The 21227-nt window shown below is 53.0% G+C and overlaps 1 protein-coding gene across 1 annotated transcript in view; it reads right to left on the bottom strand.

Moving 5' to 3' along the window:
* Nucleotides 1–20719, bottom strand: part of RUNX3 (RUNX family transcription factor 3) — a 39418-nt gene extending 18699 nt beyond the window's left edge. The window contains exons 1-3 of the mRNA XM_037380522.1: nt 20391–20719; nt 19232–19388; nt 14370–14474 (exon numbers count right to left, since the gene is read on the bottom strand). Of these exons, the coding sequence (XP_037236419.1) occupies nt 14370–14474; nt 19232–19388; nt 20391–20651 (523 nt within the window). The 5' untranslated portion in view covers nt 20652–20719. The remainder of the gene's footprint in view (nt 1–14369; nt 14475–19231; nt 19389–20390) is intronic.
* Nucleotides 20720–21227: the final 508 nt, after the last annotated feature.

Here is a 21227-nt window from a genome sequence, read left to right as displayed (position 1 = left end):
CGCTGAGGGGACGATGAGAACCAGGAGATGGTAGTGTGGGCTGGGGCAGCAGCTCGAGCCGAGCCGTCAGCGGCCACAGAGGCCTCCATTTGTCCACCTTCAAAGCAACCCACCGGCAAGCTCCCCCCATCCTCCACCCGAGACTCTGCTCAAATAATAACAGCCAAACTCCACGGCTTCACCACGAAGGAGCTCACCAGGAGCAGCCCGCGCAGCCACGCTGCGCGCAACCCAGCGGCTCAGTCTCTACACGTCTATGAGAATGGACCACAAGAAAGCAATCAGCAGTGGATAAAACTCCATCTCAATGCACAAAAACACCTTTCAAATCCCTCTTGTAGCCCTCAAAATAGGTACTTCAGAGAGACGCGCCAATCCTCTACAGAGGGTTGAATTTTTTCCCAGTCTGAGAATCGGCGAGACTATCAAGTCCCAGCATGTGCTCCAGAAACAAGCCACATGTGAAACGCCCGCGTTATGGGAACAGCAGGTCTGTCCCTTACAGCAGATGTTGGGGTGGTTTCATCTTTGCATACCTCTAACACAACACATGAGCATCCCTCAGGTCTTCCCTGGAAACCCACCTCTGGCTCGAGACTCGCCATGGGGAATTCCCAGCCAAGAAGAACTTGGTGGAGCCCCACGGCCAGTGGAAGAGGGAGGGGAGGACAGCGTGGAGATGGGAACTGGGCTGTCCACAGCTGGAAGGAACTCAAACATGATGTCTCCACAGAGGATGGTGGAGATCTCCACCGAGCTCCGGTGAGCAGCAGCAGCCAGCAAGTGCCAACGCTACTTCAGCCGGCTTCGAAAAGCTGAAGCCCAGAAGTTCACAGGAGGAAAACATTAGAAGGAACTGTCTCTTCTGCTGCCGAACAAAGTCAAGCACAGATAACTCGTTATTCACATGTTTGAAGTTGGCCTGCTTACGCCATTTGGAAAGAGAATCAGTCACGGCGAGGCTTTGCTTTGGTTTCCTCTGGCTTTCGTGAGACACTACCGCTACTGTCTTTCTCCAGCTTGGAGAGAAAGGGGAGTGTGTCGCAATGCGCCTCGGCTCGCATGTCCTGGCAGAGGATTTACACCGACTTGAACAACGAAAGGAAAATAATATTTAAGGGGGTGGGGGAGAGAATTACCAAAAAAAAAAATAAAAATGCAAGCTGCTAATTTATAAAGCTTTTTTAGCTGGTGGTGGTCTGAGATGAATTGGCTGCCTCTAAAAGGATGAAAATAAATATCCCTCTTTTTGAAGGAAATAGGCTGGCTCGCAGCCAGCTGGCAGGAAGCACAGAGATATGTTGCATTTACAGTAGGTTTTTTACTGTCTGAAGCTCCAGCAGCGGCAGAGATGCTCGCTCTAGGCAGCCTGGTATTGATTAGCTGCCTTTGCAAGCCCCTAATCTCGTCTCGCTTCTGGGTTAGTCCCTTGACTTTGCCTCTGCCTCTCTCCCTGCCCACCCTGCCACGGGAGCCCTTGCAAGTGGGGCAGCTCCTGCTAAATCCTGTTGTGGTCCTTTATTGCACTGGGACACCCCAAAACTAAGCCCTCTGGAAGGAAAACAAAGCAGGGCATTAATTCAGTTATTTAAACAGAAATCCAGTTCCAGGTAGCAGTTCCAAAAGCTCCTGGGATGCGAGAGCTGTGGCCCATGTTCAAATCAAAAGGAACATCACGCCCAAATTTCCAGTCACCTTCGGCACAAATTCCTGAAGGACACAGCTCCCCATTCCCAGGGTTTCAGAAGGGAGACGGAGTCTTTCTAGATATGCAAAGATACCTAAAACACTTCACAGCACAGGGAAAGCTGGGGGCACTCTCGGCGATACACTCGGTAAAATTTGTCAGGTTTAAGCATTTAGCCCACTCATGCCTTGCAGAAAAACCCCTGCAAGTGCTTTCCTGCATCTTTCCATCCTTAAAGACCTCTGAAAGCCTGACGCTGAGACAAGAGAGTGAATTAGGTGGGTTTTAAAAGTTTTGATTTGCAGACCTGAAAATCTCACGTCGAGTGTCACAAACCAGCAGATTGGTGCAGATCTGTGGGAAATACAGCAGCTTTCATACCAGGGTGCAAAAACCACCAACCTCGCTGACTTCTCTGCAGTTGCTCCCATTTCCAGGAAGGCAAAATTCATTTATGGGCTGTGGTCCAGTTCTCATGGAATTAGGCAAAACCCCCCGATTCAAAGATTTCAAAGCTGGGTGCTTGGGAGAAAGGAGACGGATCTCAAGTACATCCATCTGGTATTGCCTCAGTCACGTCTGAGATCAGATTTTCAACTGCATGTATTAGCTGTCACTACCTAGATCAGTGGAGTGATGCCAGTTTACAGTGAGTTAATGCCTGCTATCTAACAACTTGAAATGGAACCTGCGTGGTACCAGTATAGCTGGTTTTTCCCAGTTAATAACCTGTTCCATTAGGGCAAGCACATCAAATTCCTTCGGGTGACACTGGCTAAGGATACTCTGCCCAGGATGGGGAGGACCATCTGCTGGGTTCAGACCTGTGCAAGGAATGTGGTACAGCTAATGGGTATGAGCTGTACCTGACGCTGCGAGGCTGCCGGGCAGCCAGCTGGCTATGGCAGCTCTCAGTAACCCAGATCAGACCCAAACTTTCTCAGGGTCTGAGGATCTCGAGTGCTGGGTTTCCCCTTCACCCTAGGACAGAGCTGGAGCTGAGCCCTGACATTTGAATGCTAATATCCCCCGATCCCAGGATTAAGCTCCAAGCTCCATCTCCAGAGACTGGCTGGTATGTCCGATAATTACGGCTCCTGCCGAGCTTTGCCAGCACGCACAGCACAACGGTGGAAGCAAGAGCCCAAGAGCAACGTGACCTGCACAGCACCCTTCATCCTTTCTGCAACACCGCTCTTCCAAAGCCAAAAAAGCGGAGCTGTGCACGAGCTAACTGCAGGCAGAGGGGCTGTGCCAGGCTCCGGGGCTGCCGAGCTGCTGCCGGCTCCTGCACGCAATTTCGGGATGTGCTCAGCTGGGAACCTCCGTGCGGGGAGGCACAGCAGCACGGGGCTGAGCTGCTCAGCACCTTCCTGCTGCCATCACCTTTGGTGCAAGGGCTCAGAGGATGAGACAGGCACCGGGGATGCTCTCTGCTTGCTCGGTCCCTCTTCTTCCTCCCCTGTCCCCTCCTCTCACACTACAGCGCGTAGATTCACTGGAAAGAGTAAAATAAAATAATGCAAAATCATGTCTAAGCACCTTCCGCTGCAGGATATGATTTATCTCTGGCTGATTGTAGAACAGGTGACTGGTCTCCGGCAGCGGAAGAGAAGGGTCTTAGGATCTACATTTCGTCTCACTCTGAGTCAAATCCTCTTCCTCCCTCTGCCACATCATTAAAGTGATTGGTTGTGCTGATAAGCCCTTTCGAGAGGGAGAAACAAGATGTGTCCTGCCCTGACATCTGATGTGATCTTGTGGTTTTGTTTGATAGTTCTGGTCCTTTAGCTGTTGTCTTCCCTGAAATGAAACTTGCCTTTTAGCACTGACTTTCCCCCCCCCCCCCCCTCTTTTCCAATCTGTGACCCTCTGCACCGTCTCTCCGAGCTTGCAAATCCCACCCGAGGGAAGCAGGGCTGCACTTCATTGATAACCCTGCCACATGCAGTCTCAGCTACAGCATGATAAATTCTCACTGACAACAACCTCCACACACATGCAGTGCTCCTGCATCACCTGTTGCCCACCAAATTATTAGATCTGCTTTACAAACGGGTAAACTGAGGCACAGGGTAAAACATTGCCCCTTTGCAAAGGAGTGAAGCTCACCAACATCCTTGCCGCAGTGCTTACAAATACTCCTTTTTAGTGCTGACGTGTCCCATCACTTGCAAGCCATCCCAGCCCATCTGCCCCTTTGCACAGCTCCCTTTGGGCCGTGCTGCTGGACCCAGCGGGAATTTCTTTTGCTATTTATTTGTACAACACCTGGCACAACTCACCCTTGTGCCCAGCATCGAAACACCACCGACATCCTTCTGGAAGAAGCCTTCAGTGAAATTTAATTCTCCAAACATTCCCCATCTACCACAGGATCCTTTTGCTCCATTTTAACCTCTTCCAAATACACTATCAATGCCCACTTCTTCAATTCTGATTTATTTTCAAAGCCAGAGCAGAGGCAGGTATGCTTCTTCCACCCCAGCTGAGAATTGTGCCCTGGGGTTTTCCCGAAGCTTTCAAAAGCGGGAGGTGTCGCAACCAATTTCAACAAAGATTTCTTTGTACAATGCAAGCAAAAATAATTTCCCCATTCTGACTCCCAATAGTGTTTCGCTTAGAAAATACTGGTCATTTTTAAGTGAAATGATCTTGAAGTTATTATGCACCAAGTGATTATAAAAGGAGAGGTGGAATTTACTATATGGGGCAAATAAAATAATTAGAGGAGTGAATTTACCAGAGCCCATATAATTTTGGTTGCTCTATTAATACTTCTTTTGAGGCCGGGATGACAGCCTGGAGCTGTAACACCAAAGGCTCAGGTGATGCACACCCATTGCTTTGAGCACTGTCGGGCAACCTTTGTCCCCGCTCTGCTTTCCCCAGGGAATGCTGTGCAAGCCCCTGGCACCTGAGCATCCCCTGGGGCTCCCTGAGCCCTGCCAAGGGGCGAGCGGGTCCCGCATGATGCTGGGGGGTCTTGCAAAGCCCGACCCACACAAACCCAGTGCTGGGCTGCTTTTCTCCCGGAGGGATATTTATCCACCCACCCCTAGAGCCCCAATTCCCCCTCGCCTTGTCTTTGCAGGACTGGACCCCGAAGGGGTTAACTGGATAGCAGTGCCTATAAGAAATTAGAGGAGGAGGTAGTTTAACATAATTGCTTTCGATGCATGTATCAACAGCGTCCGAACTGCCTCTGCAAGAAAACAATGCCCTGGACGTCTCGGCAGATACCAAAGGGTGCAAATTTCCCCGCTGGGATCAAAACACATTAGCGATGGGAATACAAACAGAGAAACCCTCCTTCGCAGCAAGTACCGATTTGCAAGGGCTCCTGCACCAACGCAGAGCCCCGAGCCTCGCGCCGGCACCTCCTCATCACTCCCCACCCTGGGCCAGCTGCTGCCCCACCACTTCTGGGCCTCCTCCGTGCTCGTGCTCCGGGAGATGCGGGTTCAACCCTGTCCTCTGCCTCCTGCCCAGCCGCTCACTGCCAGGGCCCTGGTTCACAGGGTGTTACGGAGGTTTTTCAGGGATCTGGCAGATGGGGGATGAGAGCAGGCAGCGCACCGTGCCCCCCTCAAGCTGCCTGGTGGGGTGCGCAGTGGTGGCACCGATGCCGTGCCACCCGCCCAGCCCGCTCACGTTTGCTTTTCATTTGTCTCCATCCAAAATGCAAACGGGACAGGGAAAGGTGAGATGGAGCTGAACAGTCCCCGTGCAGGAGGGACGGAGCGGCCAGGGCTCGTGGGCACCGTCCATGCAAGTGCCCCATCCCAGGCGCCAACAACCCTAATGGCAGCTGAAGGGATAACACAAAAACCAGTGATAAAATTAAAATATTACAATCCCTTGCATTCTCACTGAGAATTTCCTGTGCCTGCCTGGTTTCAGCACACCCCCAAAAAGCCTACGGCCCATCCAGAGCCCGTTGCTCTTCCAGGTAGGGCCCCCCACAGGGCTGGAACAATGTGGGGAGAAGCAGAGACCCACAGGCTCCATCTGGCAAAACTAAAGGCTGGAGCACGGCTGGGATTAGCCTGGTATCCCCACGGATATCACGCCTGGGCCACGGTGGGGAAGCACCATGGCAGGTGGCCCACCAGCCCCCAGGAGCGATGCCGAAGCCCCCAGGCAGTCGTACGGAGCCCCCCGGGTTTCTTCAAACACCCACCTCAGATGGCTGCAGCACATCCAGGGCAGAGAGTTCACGAGGAAGTGAGAAAGTGTCGCTCAGGATTTCCTCCTCTTCCTCCCCAGGGAAGAGGACTGGTCTCCAGAAGTGGGAAATCAGCGTATTTTAAGCACCGCATTTTAAATTAGAACAAATTATAGTAATTTTACATCGACAAATAACTGTCCAGGAAGTGGTGAGGACATTTATTTATTTAAATGATCTTGTTGGTTTGATTGATTTAGCTGTCTTTTTTTTCCTTTTTTTTTCCCCCTCATATTTTTCCTTTTTCGTCACCATTTTCCCCCCCTCCTCTTTTATTTTTACTAATTCCCGGACAAACTGGGAAATGTCTGTGTATTTATATCTAGCTAAGGACAAGCAGGGGAATAAAACAAAAGACCCTAATAATACCCAAAACTATCACCCCACGGGAGCACTTCAGCACTGAGCCTGCTTTTAATTACAGAAACATCTCAAGTTCAAGTTTTATGTATCCCCACAAGGAAGCCTTTTTGCCAAGATAAAGATCTGAAGTCGTACAATACTGGCACAACGCAGCCCCCGTCCTGGGTCTCTATTTGAGCTTCTGAGAAGCACAAGACCCTCTAATAATTTATTCTCCCTTCTCCAAGCACTTGCCAAAGCCGTATCAAATCTCTGAGGGTAAAAGGCGCAGCAAAAACAGGATGTCACTGCCCTAGGCACACCGCAGACTGGGGGGGGTCTCAAAATTGCCTGTAGGACCACAGCAGCAGGGGATCATTTTGCCCTTGCTCCTCTTTGGCTCCCATCCCATAATCCCACCCACCTGCCCCACTCCCTGTTCTTCGTCCTCAGCTATTTTAGACTGTCCTTCACTGACTCGCACCTGCGGCTGCTGCTTGGTAGATCCTGATTTCCCCGTGTCCCTGGAATGGGAGAGCTACAGATTTTACTTTATTTCTCCAGATTCATGAAGCTGGCATCTTGGAAAGCCACGATGCATTGCCCCACACCTTCCCACACCCCACCGAGCTCTTCCAGGTCCCTGTCTCCTCTCAGAGTTGTTTCAAATCATAACAAAACTGTAAGACAGCCTTTTTTAGCCCCCTCCTCCCCTGCCCTGCGGAGGAAGCACGGTGTGGATTTACACAAACCTACAAGATTTACGCAGGTCCACGCAACAAAGCATCCTGAGACGGGTCGGACAAAACCCCCACCAGGCTGCGGGGGCAACCGACAGCTTTGCCGTGGGGTTCCTGGCATCGGCTCTGCTCCTCCCCGAGAGCGGCTCGGTCTTTACCAAAAGTGCCGCAATTTCCCCTCCGTGAAGCACAACGGCAGGGCCAGGATGGGAACTAATGGATCAGTCACTTTCCTCAAAGGTAACAGGCATGTTTCTGCTCCATCTTTCTTTCCCCCCCCCCCCTCAAAACGGTGCAAACGAGAGAAGCCCTAAAGAGATGCTCTCAGTTACAAGCAATTACCAAGGAGGCACAAATCTCCCCAGAATCCATCAGTGCTTTTAAAGACATTGCAACCCCAAAGTGAGCAAGGAAATAACCACTGCTGCAATATATTAAACACATCATTTTATACTTTTGATGGCATTTAAGCCATGAAGGCATGAAAATACGATACTGCTAAAGGAATCGAGTTTGCTGTATCCCAGGAAAAACAAACAGGAGCACAGAAGTCCATGCCACGGGGAAGCCCCCACCTCTGAAACCCCCCAAATCTGAACGCTGCCACAGTGAGAGGGGCCGACTCTGCTCTTCAGCCTCCCCCAGCCACAGCACAGCCTCTGCTCTGGGCAAGCTGCCTTCGCCTCCAAATAAACACCCCTGCCACGCTTGGGGGCTGCAGAGCAGAGCGGAGCTGGTTTGGGGGTCGAGCCCGGTGCCGAGATGGTGTTGAGGAGTGACCGCTGACTGCGTGGATCAGTTCCACATGAGCTGACCAATTCCACACGTTTTGACCAATTCCACATGTGCAACTGTCCCGATTAAAGCATTGAAGCGTCCCAGCACATCCCACGGCAAATGCAAAACCCAGGTGCTTGGCCCCACATCTGCAGATTAAATTTGGCAGGATGGGAGGCTCAAACTAGGGCAGCATCATCTTACAGGGGATGCCTGGTGATTTCTGTTTGTCAGCAGCGTACTGGGGTCTCTGCAGAGCTTATTCTGATGAAATATTTCACTAGGGGTGAAATATTGCACCTCTTTTCCCTTCCCTAAGTAAAACGGGGTTTCAGTTTTTGCTGTTTCTGGTAGTAAATCTCAGACTCATCTACAGCCACGAGGGATGGGGAAAGCAGCGGGGGACCACTTGCCTTGCTAGCACGGTCCTGCGCACCATTTTTCTCTCTAGCCTCAAACTGGAGCATCCACTAGGAGTAAAAGGGTGAAAAAAAACCAAAACACCAAACCCACCGCACAGACTCCTCTGAGCTCAAGAAAAATGAATTCGGATACACCTTAAATAAATTTTAAAAAAAAAAAAAAAGTGAGAGAGGCTTTTCAGGGTGGTTGGCAGATGCACCTGGATGCGGGGAGCTGGGGCCAGCGAGGCGCTGGGCGTGGGATGAGAACAGAGATGGAGGCAGTGAGATAGGGGTGTGTGGGCAGCGGTGCCGAGGTGTGTCCGGGCTGGCGGGTCCGACACAGGACCGGGTGGTTCAGGGTGCTGCTTTTATCAGCACGGCCTCGAGATGGATAGAGAAGCCACAGCAAGGTATGTGTCATCCCCAGTAAGTGCTGATACAACGCTTTCTCCTCCCTGATTGCCACCTGGGCAGTGCAAGCGCTGCTGGAAGAAATGCCGTTGCAGCAGGTGCCCCAGCTCTGGGTGCCCCCTCCTCCCGCAGCCACCCCAGGACGCTGCTGTTGAGTGACAAAGCTATCTTCAGGCTGGATTTACAGACAGGATTTTCCCCTGTACAGTCAATCTTTCTTCCAGGTTTGGGGTTTTTTTTTTGGTTTTGTTTTTGTTTTTTTTACCCCATACTTGAAGCCAAGACCCCCAATGCATAAGGCGCTCAAGGGCAGCCAGCACCCAAGCCAAAGCCTCGCACCCACTGCCTGCCAGCACCCTGGGGACACAGATATCACTAACACCTTGCACAGGCACCGACAAGGGAGTTTCCACCCTTTGCAAATCCCAAACTCTTAATTTCCCAGCCGAGAGCATGGGGCCAGGCTGCAGCTCAGGCTGATGTCACATGCAGGGGTCAGGTGGGGAGGGAAACCCTCACCCAGCTGAGGCTCTCAAAAATATGAAAGCAAAAAGCAGCGGTTCTTGGAAACGACTCAGAGCCGTGGGAGGTGAGAAGCCTTTCTACCCGCTGGCTACGTGCCGCGCGAGGTTGCAGTGGGTGCTCAGGGCCACGCTGGGAGCAGTGGCCGCTGGAGTGTCCCCTGTGGGGTGGCACCACTCCTGGCATGGCCCCATTGCTCCCTCCCCAGGGACATGGAGGGCAGGAAACCTACTGGGGAGGGAAGAGCGGCACGGAGGGGATTTGTGCCTGTGCAGGATGGGGACCCACCAGAAAAACCCTGCAGGGACAACACGGTGGGAGAAGGGGATACAAAATGCTCTTGCCTGGCTGGTGGTAGCCCAGCCACAAGCCCCCTCCATCCTGCTGCCCGAGCCAGCAGATGCTGCAGGGTGGGGACACACCGCTGGTCCTGTCACACCAAGCGAGGACACGACTGAAAGCACCGAATCTGGGACACACACCTGAAACAAGCAGGGCAGGAAGAGACCAAAAACCAGCACCGCCACAAGCATTCGCGCTGCTGCTGTGGCCAAGTGGGCAACAAGGGGGGGATACACAGGGACCCTGCTGCCCCATGCTCTTCAGACAGGGAAACCCAGGCTACAGCCCTCCCTTCCTCACACCTGTTTCATCATTCAGGACAGGACAGGAGAAAATTAAACCGCAACGTAAGAGCGGGGAGGTCCGTGGTGCCAGGCAAGGGCTGCAGCACCCAGTGCCTCGCTCCAGCATCCCGCTCCCTCCTCCACTCGCCTTCTTTGCTGGCCAGGGGAAGAAAACCAGCTCTGTTCACCCAAACTTCGGCAGCACTGAACCTCAGAAAGCAATTTTAAACTCAACGTGGTCCAAGCCCTCACCGTGTAAGCAGAAAAGACTCTGCATATCCTAGCGCTGCTGCCTTGCACCCCTTCCCACCACACCGGCATCGGCACACAGGGATCCGTGCATGCTCGCAGCCAGAGGGATGGGTTTAGCCCAAACGAGCGTGGCTGAGTATAGATGTGCTTCCCCACAAGGGTTATGGTGAGTGATCAAGTCCTCCTGCTCTGCCCTTCCTCCTCAACACAGCGGCCAGGACAGCAGGGATGGGATAGAAATCAGAAACAAGGGGTTAAGGGAAGAAGAGATTTCGGAAGGAGGGAGAGAGGTTAAGGAAGATGGAATGGCAGCAAAAAAAAAAAAAAAAAAAAAAAGAGTCAAGGATGGGGGGAAAGGCATTTAAAGAGAAGAAAAAAAAATTAAGAGAAAGAGACTTTGCACAAGAGTTCCCAGGAGATGGGCAGAAAGGGGCTGGTGCTGCAAAGGGGAGCCGGGAGGAGGAGAGCAGAAGTGACAGCAGAGAGAAGGCGAGAGCAGTGGGAAGGGAAGGGAAAGGGAAGGCAGCCAGCAGGTGGGTGTGATGGGGGAGGCCCTGGAGATGCTCCCATTTACCCAGGAACAGACTAAACATCCCTGTATAGCTTCCAGCTATTCATTTTTCCATGTTCTGCTTCTTGTGGATTATTTTGCAAGCAGCTGTGGATGCGACAGGGCTTTGCACCAGGGCTGCAGCTCGGCTGAGTTGGGTTCTTGCTAAATAAAGAACTGCAGAGAAAGGGAAAAAAAAAAGAAGGAAATTCCACAGGAAGTTCAAATATTTTATTACTTCCTGTTTGTACAAAGTATGTCAACACTTGGCACCCGCTGTGCTATTTGTTTAGAGCTAAGGTGCCAACTTGACAGAATGTCCTTTTTCTCTCCAGATCTAACCCAGAAAGAGCTTGAGCATGCAAAAAAAAAAAAAAAAAATTATATCTGGGAGGGAGCAGGACTCTGGGAGGGAGCTGCTTGATGGCTTGGGGATGCTCAGGGACTGTGGCAGCGCAGCCGAGAGCGGCTTGGCCAAAGCCACCACTTTATCAGCCCTGGCACTGCTCCTCGCTTGGCTGTGGGTCCTTCAAAGGAATGTGCTTGGGGGTCCTCAGCACCATGGTCCAGCTCTCCTGGTCCCCCCCCCCCCCGGCTTCATCCCCCAGACCCACAAGGGGCTCTGGTTGTTCTCCGCTTCCCTGCGATTTCTTCCCCATCTCAACTCAATTTAAACTCCTCAGAAGTTTTTCTGGGTGCAGCTTTAGTTAAAAGACTTGCTCAAGGGCTGAGATGAAGCGATGGGACAGGGGTGGAAGATGAATGGGATGCTCAGAGGTGGGGCGTGGAGCCCAGCCGCCTTTCTGGCCCAAAAACCCCACAAGAACGTTTGCTGGAGGAATTTCACTGCATCTGAGAAGACGATGCCCAGGGCTTTCCCAGGATACCAAGACAAATGGCCAATTCTTTCCACATTAAGGGTGCTTCTCTGCCCACTCACGCCAGCCCCACATCCAGCCTCCAGTCCCAGCCAGCACTGATCCTGCTCAACAGGAGCCAACACACACTGTGTCCCACTCATTTGAGCACTACAGCCGAGAAGGGTGAAAAAAACCACATATATTTCTATGCACACACATATACATGCAGATATATACACACATATGTATGCGTTTACATACGTATATGCTTAAAAGTGTATACAATATATATATACACACACATAAAAATTGCAATTCTTCCTGGCAGCTCTCGCCTCTCAAAGCCAAGCAGGGGATGGCAGCGCGAGCCATGGTGTTTGGCCAAAGGTGGTTATTACTGGTTATTACTGGGCTCTGTCGGCTCCCATTGCTGGCGAGCCTGGTGGATGCCGGCGCACCAAGGGGTGCTATGCCGGAGAGCCACCCAGTGGCAGGATAACCAGGAAAACCACGGTGGTTTTCCATGAAGGAGCCCAGGTCATCTTGCAGCCGGTATTTCCACACCAAGGGTTTCTGCAGAGGACTGCAGAGAGGGAAGGGCAAAGGGCATTATGTAATTATATGTTTTAAAATTTCATGTTCATTAGAAAACGCAAACCAAACTGTGGCACAAAAAAAAAAAAAAAAAGACTGTTTTAAATTATTTTTTTTTTCATCCGGTGCAAGACACTGCATTTTCATCAATCACATAGTCAAGCCCCAGGGACAAACTAGGAGTCAAAATATGACCTTCACTGCCAACAAGTCTATGATCATCTGAAAAAATACAAAAAGCCCCACAACTTGGGTCTAAACTCCTTCAATCAGCAATTTATGGGCTGTAGGGATGGGGGAAGAGATCAACCTTTGGTGTCCACACAAGCTAAGGGCATAAGCAGCAACTAACCACCACACAGTCCTCCTCAAGGTGCCTACAACCCCAGCACAAACATTTTGAGGTCCACAAATCAGAGAGAAAAAAAAAAAAAAAAAAAAGAAAAAGAAAGCAGTAAACTGCTGACCTTGCAGGCCAGGACGGCATCCCAGGGAGGGCATCCCTCAGGCACACCGAGGCAGAGCCAGGGCAAGCTGCTCCATCCTCCAGTTTTGCTTAATTATGCCAAACAGAGGCATGGCCCCAACCCAAAGAGCACAGGGCGAGCATGCCCACGGCTCAGCCCCCCAGCTCCCCGTCTGGCTGGGAAGCCGTCGCCTCTGTATCAGAAAATGTAAATGAAAGATCGGGAGCGATCAGCCGAGCTGTTGAAATTCAGGAGGAGCAGGTATGATTCAGCAGGGGTTTGGCGAGCACTGGCTATTGGTGAAGTCAGAGCAAACCAAACGCTCAGAGTAGCGACTATCTTACCTTGTATTATTATTTATGTATTCCTGATTATTATTATTATTAGAAAGGCGATCTGATGCAGCAGATAAAGGGCTGAGCCAAGAGTCAGGAGACCTGGTTTCTATTCCTGACCTGGGAGAGTTGTGAAACTCCCTGCCCAACCCTTCCCTGCTTTCCCCTCCCAGCCCCAGGCTGAGCCCATTCCTGGTGGCTGCAGCACCCACCACGACCCACGTTTGCTTGTTGCCACAGCCCCACAACAGGGACCTGCCTTGTGTTTCTGGCTTAAAAGAAAAACCAACAGCACAGCATCGCCTGGATTCCAGCTTTGCAAATCCAGCCCGGCGGCTCGACAGGCTCCCGTAAAGCTTTTCACGCTCCAAAATAAAAATCAAGGGGGAAGAAAAATCCAACAAACCCTGAAGCAAATAAAACTCCTTCACCGAGGTAACAGCCTCCACCTGGCCTGACATCAAGGGGCACCGATGGCCCAACGACAGCATCAACAGAAAATATTTTCTAAAGCATATTTAGAAGGATCAAACAGTTTCCCTTCAATTTGGGCACTGACAGCTTTACACGCAAAGGGAACAAACTCTGCTTTATAGTCCCCAGGGTGGTGCTGAGTGAGCAGGAAGGCAAAGTGGGAGCAAGAAGCTGGAGACTGAGGCCCTGGGGACAAGGCCCCACCACACAGGAGGTTCCACAGAGCAAATCCTACTCGTGGCAAAAGGAAAACTCCCCCACTGATGCCACCGGAGCCTTTCCTTGCACTCCTTGGATCACGGGCGATGCCAAGGTGAGCTCCAACCAGCCCGATGCCAAAAACCAACCCAGCGAGGGCGATTCACAGCCACCTTCACCAAGAGCCACCCTCAACCAGGAGGCACCGTCCTGCACCCAGGAGCACCTACTCGATCAAAACAGAAAGACATTTCTGCGGTTTACTCGTCTCTTTGGTTTTCTCAAGCAGCGCAGCCCCCGGCCGCGGGCACTGCCGGTCAGAGCCTTTGACAACCCAAAAACGAAACCACCGCTAACCAAAAGGGGAAGGTGCTCTCCTGGGCCCGTGCGGACAGACAGGCAAATACAAGCACAGGACGAAGGAAACCTGCAAACATTTTTAGCTTAAGAATCAGCAAACCAGCCTCCAAAGCCAGGCACAGCACCTCTGGCTTTGCATCCTCGCCAGCGATGCCCTGCACGCCACCAGGTGCAAGCTCTTTGTATTTTTGCTGTTGAAGCCTGAAGCGTTTTCCCTACATCCCACATCCCACCCGTTTATAGCGGACTGGACCTATAAAACCATCCCTCCACGATGGGATACGGAGTGCAACAAGAGCAGGCAGCAGGCAGGGACCCACGCCGTGCTCTGCCATGCATAGAAAATAAAAGGAGCCAAGTCACACGGGCTCTCTCGGCCACGCCAATGCCAGCTCGTTAGCCCTGCACGCTGCAAACGATGCCTGCCCTGCCTGGCTTTGCCTGGCTGCAGGGGCAACCTGCATCCTTTGGCCACAGAGAGCTCAGCCCCCCACACGCCCCCTTCGCTGCTCAGCGGCTGCCAAATAAAACACATCACTTACTTCGTGGCTCCCGGGGTCCGTCTACGGTCACTTTAATGGCTCGGTGATAGGTAGCGACTTGGGTGGGGTTGGTGAAGACGGTGATCGTCAGGGTAAAGCTTTTTCCTAAGGAGGGCGAAGCGGGGAAAAAAATAAAAACACACATCAACGAGAGAAATGAGGGTATTCATGTGGGTTCAGCCCTTGTGGGAGAGAAAGGCTCCTGCTGGAGCAAGCTCAGACACAAATATCCACATCCACCGAACTCCAACACACACATCATTTAATTTTATGAGACATTATTGCCGAGACACAAAGCTCGGCCGGCTCCCGCTGGGGTTCAGCTGGCTGCAGCAGAGACAGGCTTGGACCCAGTTCAGAGCGGGAGCCAAGACCTTCCTGGATGGAAAAGTCACTTGTGTCCCCAGTCCCCCCTGCCCTGTCCCCATATCGACCCCTCCACCCACAGCAGCTTCCTGGTGCTTTCCCGGATGCTTCCCCTTTTCCCATGGGAATCCGACACACAATGCTGGATGCGGGACCCCCTCTGCAGGGGACTGATTTGGGTCCTGGCACCCATGGGATGGTCCTGCAGGAGCAAGCTGGTGAGATGGCATTGGTCTGCAGGTGATGGGTGCTGGCATCAGCAGGGGAATCCTGGTGGCTTTGGTCCTGTGGCTGCACCCACCCCGGGGACGTTTGGTGGGGAGCTGCGCCGCGGTCACATGGGCACCCACAACCCATGTATGGGGGCCAGAAATTGGAAACAACAAAACCAGAATAGAGCCAGCCAGCTTTGGCCACCAAAGTGGCCACCAGAGAGGTGGTCCCGCTGGCTGCGGGGACCATACCCTGCTCCCAGCCCTGACGAGAGAGCAGGAACCCACTGCTGGGAAAGAGTTCAGATGCCATCGCGGGGGCTTTTGGAGATGCTTTTGAAGCACCGAGCTTGTAATCTTTTTTTTTTTTTAAATAAAAAAAAAATAAGAAAAAATGGTAGAGCAGCTAAAGGCTCTTGGGAGCCCAGTTTTGCAAGAACACAACAGTGACCCCTTGCCTCAGCAGAACAAGTTTCCACCCGCAGCCCGAACACAGTTTTGGCACTGGAGGGTGTTATCACACCTGCACCCTGGTACCACCCTGCTCTCCTCTCCCAGCACCCACCCCGACCCCAAACCCATTCACCTCCTGCGGCCTCAGCACCCCCACCCCAGACCCTCTGCCCTCTCCTTGCCCATCATCGGCTGCCATCGCCTGCTCGATGCCTCTGCTCTCCCGCAGCCTCCAAGGTTCAGGAATCCCTTGGTAAAGGTAAAGGGTAAAGGGGGAAGGTTGCAAACGCCAGGGAGCAAACCACTCTAACCAGCCCCCCAAGAGCAACCACTGTGGGATTTCAAAGGTATCGAGTATTTCAGAGGTATAAACCCCAGAAGGAATACGGCTGGAAATGCCCGTGCAATAGCCCTCAACTCCTCCAGCCTTTATTTCACAAATATATGCAGGAAGAAACCACCTCCTTTCCCTTTTCCCTAAAGGGATTAGGGGTTTTCAGATCCTGACCATCACCTATCTACAGAGTTGGACCTGAGAATACCCATAGCAAAACAAAATCGTATTTATACAGCTAGAAGGAAAAAAAGAATACACATAAAAATGAAATTATCTCCGCTGGAGAACATCCTGCAATTATCCCAGGTGGGAGAGTCGTGGGGAAGGGAGCAAAACAGCAAAAATCTGGCTTTAAAGGAGAGAGCAAGCATCAATCCCTCCCTAGCCTCAGCATTTAAACCAGGACTAAACAGCGCACAAACCTTCAGCTCATTTTTCTGCACAAAAAGGACTTTTCCTTTTTTAACCTTCCCAAATACAATTTTAATCCCCACTGTCACGCTGACAACCTGCACGGAAGAGCCGTGCTGCCACAGCCTGCGGAGCACGAAGGCTCCCAGGCGCCTGCACGGCCACATAAAACCCAACCAACACGAAGTATTTGTTGGCAAAACGTTTGCAGAACCAGAGCACAGGGATGAGGATTATTAGGAGCAATTATTTAGGAAATTCCGCGGGAGGAGAGGCAAGGGAAGGAGCCCCTTTGCATGCGAGGGAGCAGGCAGCGTGCAGGCAAGCCCAGCGTGAGACACAGAACACGGAGCCCAGCAGCTCTGTGCCCGGCTCCCCTACTTGCTGCTGCATCTGATTTTTTTTTTTCTTTTTTTAAATAATTTTTTCATCCTCCACGTGAAATAATTTCCCTGCATTTCTGTTCCCCACCCCTGCACGCTGCAGACAGGAATCCCTCTCCAGGGAGGACAGCCGCTCCGTGGAGCCAGCCAGGCCGTTTCTGTGTCTCTGAACAGCTCTCAAAAAAATCCTCCCACGAATCGAAAATGACAATTATTACTTAGCATCATTTTTACTCATTTCCCGCCTTCTCGGGAAGCTGGGCTGAAGTTACTCATTCCCACCCTGCCCCGGCCGCAGTTCGCTGGCTGCGTGGGGCTGGATCCCAGCTCCTGGGTGGGTTTGGGAGGACGCGCGACTCTGGGGGATGCTCCGGGGGGGTGGTGGTGGGGGAGTGTGTGAGGTTATTCCAGCTGGGAGAGCAGGTGGTGGGGTGCAGCAGCATCACAGCACCCCGCTGGCCTTGGCTTTCATTTTACACAGTACAATGAGCAGAAAAGGGGGGTTAATTTTTTTTTTTTTTTTTTTTTTTTTTTTTTTTTTTTTGTGAAGCCAGGGGGAAACTGGTCCTTCTTCCCTCCCTTTGTCTTCCACATGGAGATGGTAATTTTAGGGGTGGGGGGTAGGGCGTAAGGACTTGTTCTTCCCAGCTCACAGTGCCGGGGAACAATCCCAGACACGTTACTACTAAAAAATACCCAAATCTGAACTATTTCAAGTCCTGTTTTCAAAACGAGAGCCTCTCTGCTTCCAATTTTCCAGGGCTCCTGCAGCTCAGGCACACGTACGGGCTGCTCACGGCGGGCAGACCGCATGTGTTTACAGATGCACACGTCCACACATCGGATTTACACAAACATTTCTACGCAGACACACAGAGCTCTGCTCCACCAAAACATTTTGCAACGAAGCCACATTTCTGCCAGAATAAATTCAACCAGCACCAGGCTTTCAGAGATTAAACCAAACAGGGGAAAGCAAGTGTGACACCCAGAATAAAAATTCAATAAAAACGATTTTTCACACTAAATCGGTTTGAAAGAGCCCGTTCTGGGCCAGCACGGCCGTACGCGGGGAGCTAAGCACACGCTTCACGCTGCGAGAAAACCCCACTGCGCCGCCTTCACGCCAGCCCCAGGGAGCCCTGACAAGGTTATGCCTTCGCAAATATTACACAGCCTCATTCCACAAGAATATGTATATAGAGATATAAAAAAAAAATATTCAACTCAGCACTTGAGTTACGCTCCCCACGCCAAAGCCTGTTAGCGGCAGCGGAGGTTTTCCACTGCTGTAATGAGTATTTGCCCGGACTCTGCCGGAGGAAGGAGACTCTTCACCCAAGTGCTTTCCAAAACTGTAAACTACTGTTAATTCAGAGCTTGGGAATGCAAAGGAATTAAGTTAATAATGAATTCAAGAATCAAGCTGAGATTGGGTTGCATTCAGTTTGGAAATTTGTGTAAGGAGGATGAAAAAAAAAAAAAAACACCCAACCCAACACACACACACAGAAAGAAAAGAGTCTAAGAGAATAATTGATTACAGAAATGAAAGCTTAATTCATAAAAGAAAAACATTTTCCATCCATCAACCTGCAACCAGTTAAGTGCAGAGTTTTAAAGAAACTGCAACATGGAGAAGGAGCCAACAGGAAAAAGGAAATGTATGAAAGAATGTAAACTATTCAAGTTTCATAAAGAGGAACAAGTAAACAGTTATTACATGCAAATAATTCCTAACATCACTGCTTTTAATTAATGCAGAGAAGTCAAAATATATCTGACATTGTGCGTGTATGTTCGAAGCCGTTGAGAAAATGCTGCCACATGGTCACTGAAATACAGTATTCTTATTTTGGTTTAAATGAACAATTAAGTGCTTCGAGCTGCAGCGTTTATAAGGCTGATGAAACGCTGAAATTCTATCGATACTCATTGAAATTCAGGTCTGCGAGGGACCAGTCAGGAGGGAAGGGCACCCCGACACCCATTGGCGTTCAGCATTTTGGGGATTTATTTCCCTCTCCCCCGATGGCACAGCCCGACCCCCTTGACGGTTTGTTTTGAAAAACCCAGCAGTGTGACCCGTTCAAAGCTGGATGACAGAGCCAACCTCTACAGCCCCAAAGCTCCGTTTCTGTCCCACTTCTCCATGCAACAAGCGTGGAGAAAACGAGTGAAACTGCCCTGCGCCCGCATCTCCCGACCGACCGAGCCTCTCCGCACCCTGCCCACGGCATGCCCCTCATGCCAAGCACCAGGCTATTATTTTACTTGAAAAATAGTGAAAATCAAATTTTAAAAAATTAGAAAACAACCAAAACCCACCGAGCTGCCCAGGTGGGTTATTGCCCCTGAGCACATTCACCTGCGGAGGGGACACACCGAGCACACACCGCCTCCTTTTATCTCGCTGAGGAGAGAAATTCGGCAGAATTTGAGTTTGGGCTGCCTCGCCCCACCGCCGAGGCTTTATTAATAAGGGGGTTTTAAGTTTTTTTTCCCCCGCACCACGGCAGCAGACGAAGCGCCGCTCCCGCATCCCTCCCGCATCCCGCGCGGTTCCTCCCTACACAAGCCCAATCCGCAACAACGAAACCACCAGCCGTTAAAATAAAACAAAACAAAACTCAATATTGGTTTTCTTTTCCAAAAAGGCAAATAATAAAAAAAAGCAACCATTTCCTGGCCGGTACCTACCCCTGCCGCTTCTCCCAACAAATCTGAGGTCGTTAAATCTTGCTACTTGGTTTTTCATCACGGCGGAGGCGTTGCGGAGCTCTGCCGAGTAATTTTCATCGTTCCCTGCCATCACCGTGACCACGGTCCCATCGGGCACATCTCCGAGGGCTACGACCTAGGGCAGGACGAAAGGATTTTAGGCTAAAATTAACTGCGGGCAGAACTAACCTGCCCTACGGTGTGCGTGTCTCCCCCCCAGCCCCGTCTAAATCCTTCCCCTCAAAAACCAAAGCAAAACCAAAAGCAAGCCGAACTCCCGAGGAAGGCTGAAAACTCGGAGGGGAACGGGGAAAATGAGTTAAAAAAGGGGTTAAAGGGAGAGAGGGGCTTCCGCGGGGGAGGGCGGGGGGGTCAGGCCGCGTTCGGCCCCGCTGGGGGTGTTTGTGCTTTTATTTTTGTTTGATTTTTTGGGGAAAAAGCGCTGCCAAGCGCGGAGCTGCGCGCCCAGCCCGGCCGCGGCGGGGAGCGCGGAACCCGCGGGTGAGGGGGTGGGAAAGCCCTCACCCCCCACCCCCACCCCGGGGAGCAGCCCCGAGCCCCCGGCACCAGGACCCGGTGGGCAACCCCCACCTCCGCAGCCCTGCCGGGCTTCCCGGGCCCCCGCTGCCGGCCTGCCCGGCTCCCCCCACCGCTGGGTTTCGGCTTCGCTCCCCCCAGCCCCGCTGCCCCCAGCCCAGCCCCGGCAGCGCCCGGCCCGGGGGCGCCCCGTCGGGTCACGCCGTCCCGCGGGAGCGGAGCCGGGGAGCCCGGGCAGCGCAGCCCGGTGCCGACGCTTCAGCTCTTCGCTTTCTTTTTTTTTGCAGATTAGATCTGCCTTCCCTGCCTCTCTCCCTCTCCCAGAAAGGTAATTAACCTCCACTCTCATTAAACTTCAAAGTTGCCTGAGAGCTCCTAACTGTACGGAATATCTAAGATGCTGTGACCGCGGGGCAATGCGGAGACGATTAAAAATAATAAACCGAGCTCCCTTGAAGGTGATGTCAGGAGCGAGCTGAAGCGAAAGGGGTGGAGGGAAAGAGGCGAGTGGGTCGGGGCAGAGGGCAAGCACAGAGCCGGTCCCTGCGAGCCACCGGGGCCACCCGCCCGGCAGCAACTCGCCCCGGAGCTCCCGGCTTACCTTGAAGGCGACGGGCAGAGTCTTGTTGCACCTCCAGTGGGACGGCAGCACCGAGCACAAGAAGTTGGGGCTGTCGGTGCGCACCAGCTCGCCGGCGTGGTCGGCCAGTACATCCACGACGGAGCGGACCTCGGGGCGGGCCCGGGCTCCCGGGGCGGGCGCCCCCAGCGCCCCGCTGTTCTCGCCCATCTTACCGCAGGGGAAGGCCGTGGAGGGGGGTGTGAAGCGCCTGCTGGTGCTCGGGTCTACGGGAATACGCATCACAACGGCGGGCGTCAGGGAGCCGCCGCGGCCGGGGGGGACGAGGAGGGACCCGGCGGGGCCCGGTGCCCACCGCTCGGCAGCGGCGCGGCTCGGTGGGGGGGCGCGGCGGGGGCAGCGGCGGCCGGGCCCCGCGCTGCCTCGCTCCGTCCCGGCAGATCGCCGTCCTCGGCGGGGCGGCTCGGGGAAAGCGGGGCGGGGTGTCCGCTCCCGCCCGGCTCCGGGCTTCGCTCCCGGTGGTTTCGCTGCGGTCCCGTCCGCCCCGCCCGGGGAAAGGCGGCGCGGAGCCCCGGCAGAGCCACGTCGCGGCCGGGCGCCCTCGGCTGCTAGCGGGTCCCCTCCTCCGGGCGGCCCCGAAACCAGCTCCCAAGTGTCAGCCGCGCCGCCCGGTACCGTATTTACTGCCGGCCCCGGGGGGGCGGGCCGCGCCCTGACGGACGGGGCGCCGCGCCAATGGAGGGGCCGCGGGGGGCCTTCTCCCCGCCCACCACCCTGCTCCTGAGGGGCGAAGGGGCGGGGAAATGCGGGGAGGGGCGTGGTCTCCTCGAAAAGGGCGTGACCAAAGGGACCCACGCC

Source organism: Falco rusticolus, chromosome 3, assembly GCF_015220075.1.
Source record: "Falco rusticolus isolate bFalRus1 chromosome 3, bFalRus1.pri, whole genome shotgun sequence".
Classification (NCBI taxonomy): Eukaryota; Metazoa; Chordata; class Aves; order Falconiformes; family Falconidae; genus Falco; species Falco rusticolus.
The sequence above is the reverse complement of the archived record's forward strand: the minus strand, read 5'-3'. Positions and strand labels throughout refer to the sequence as shown.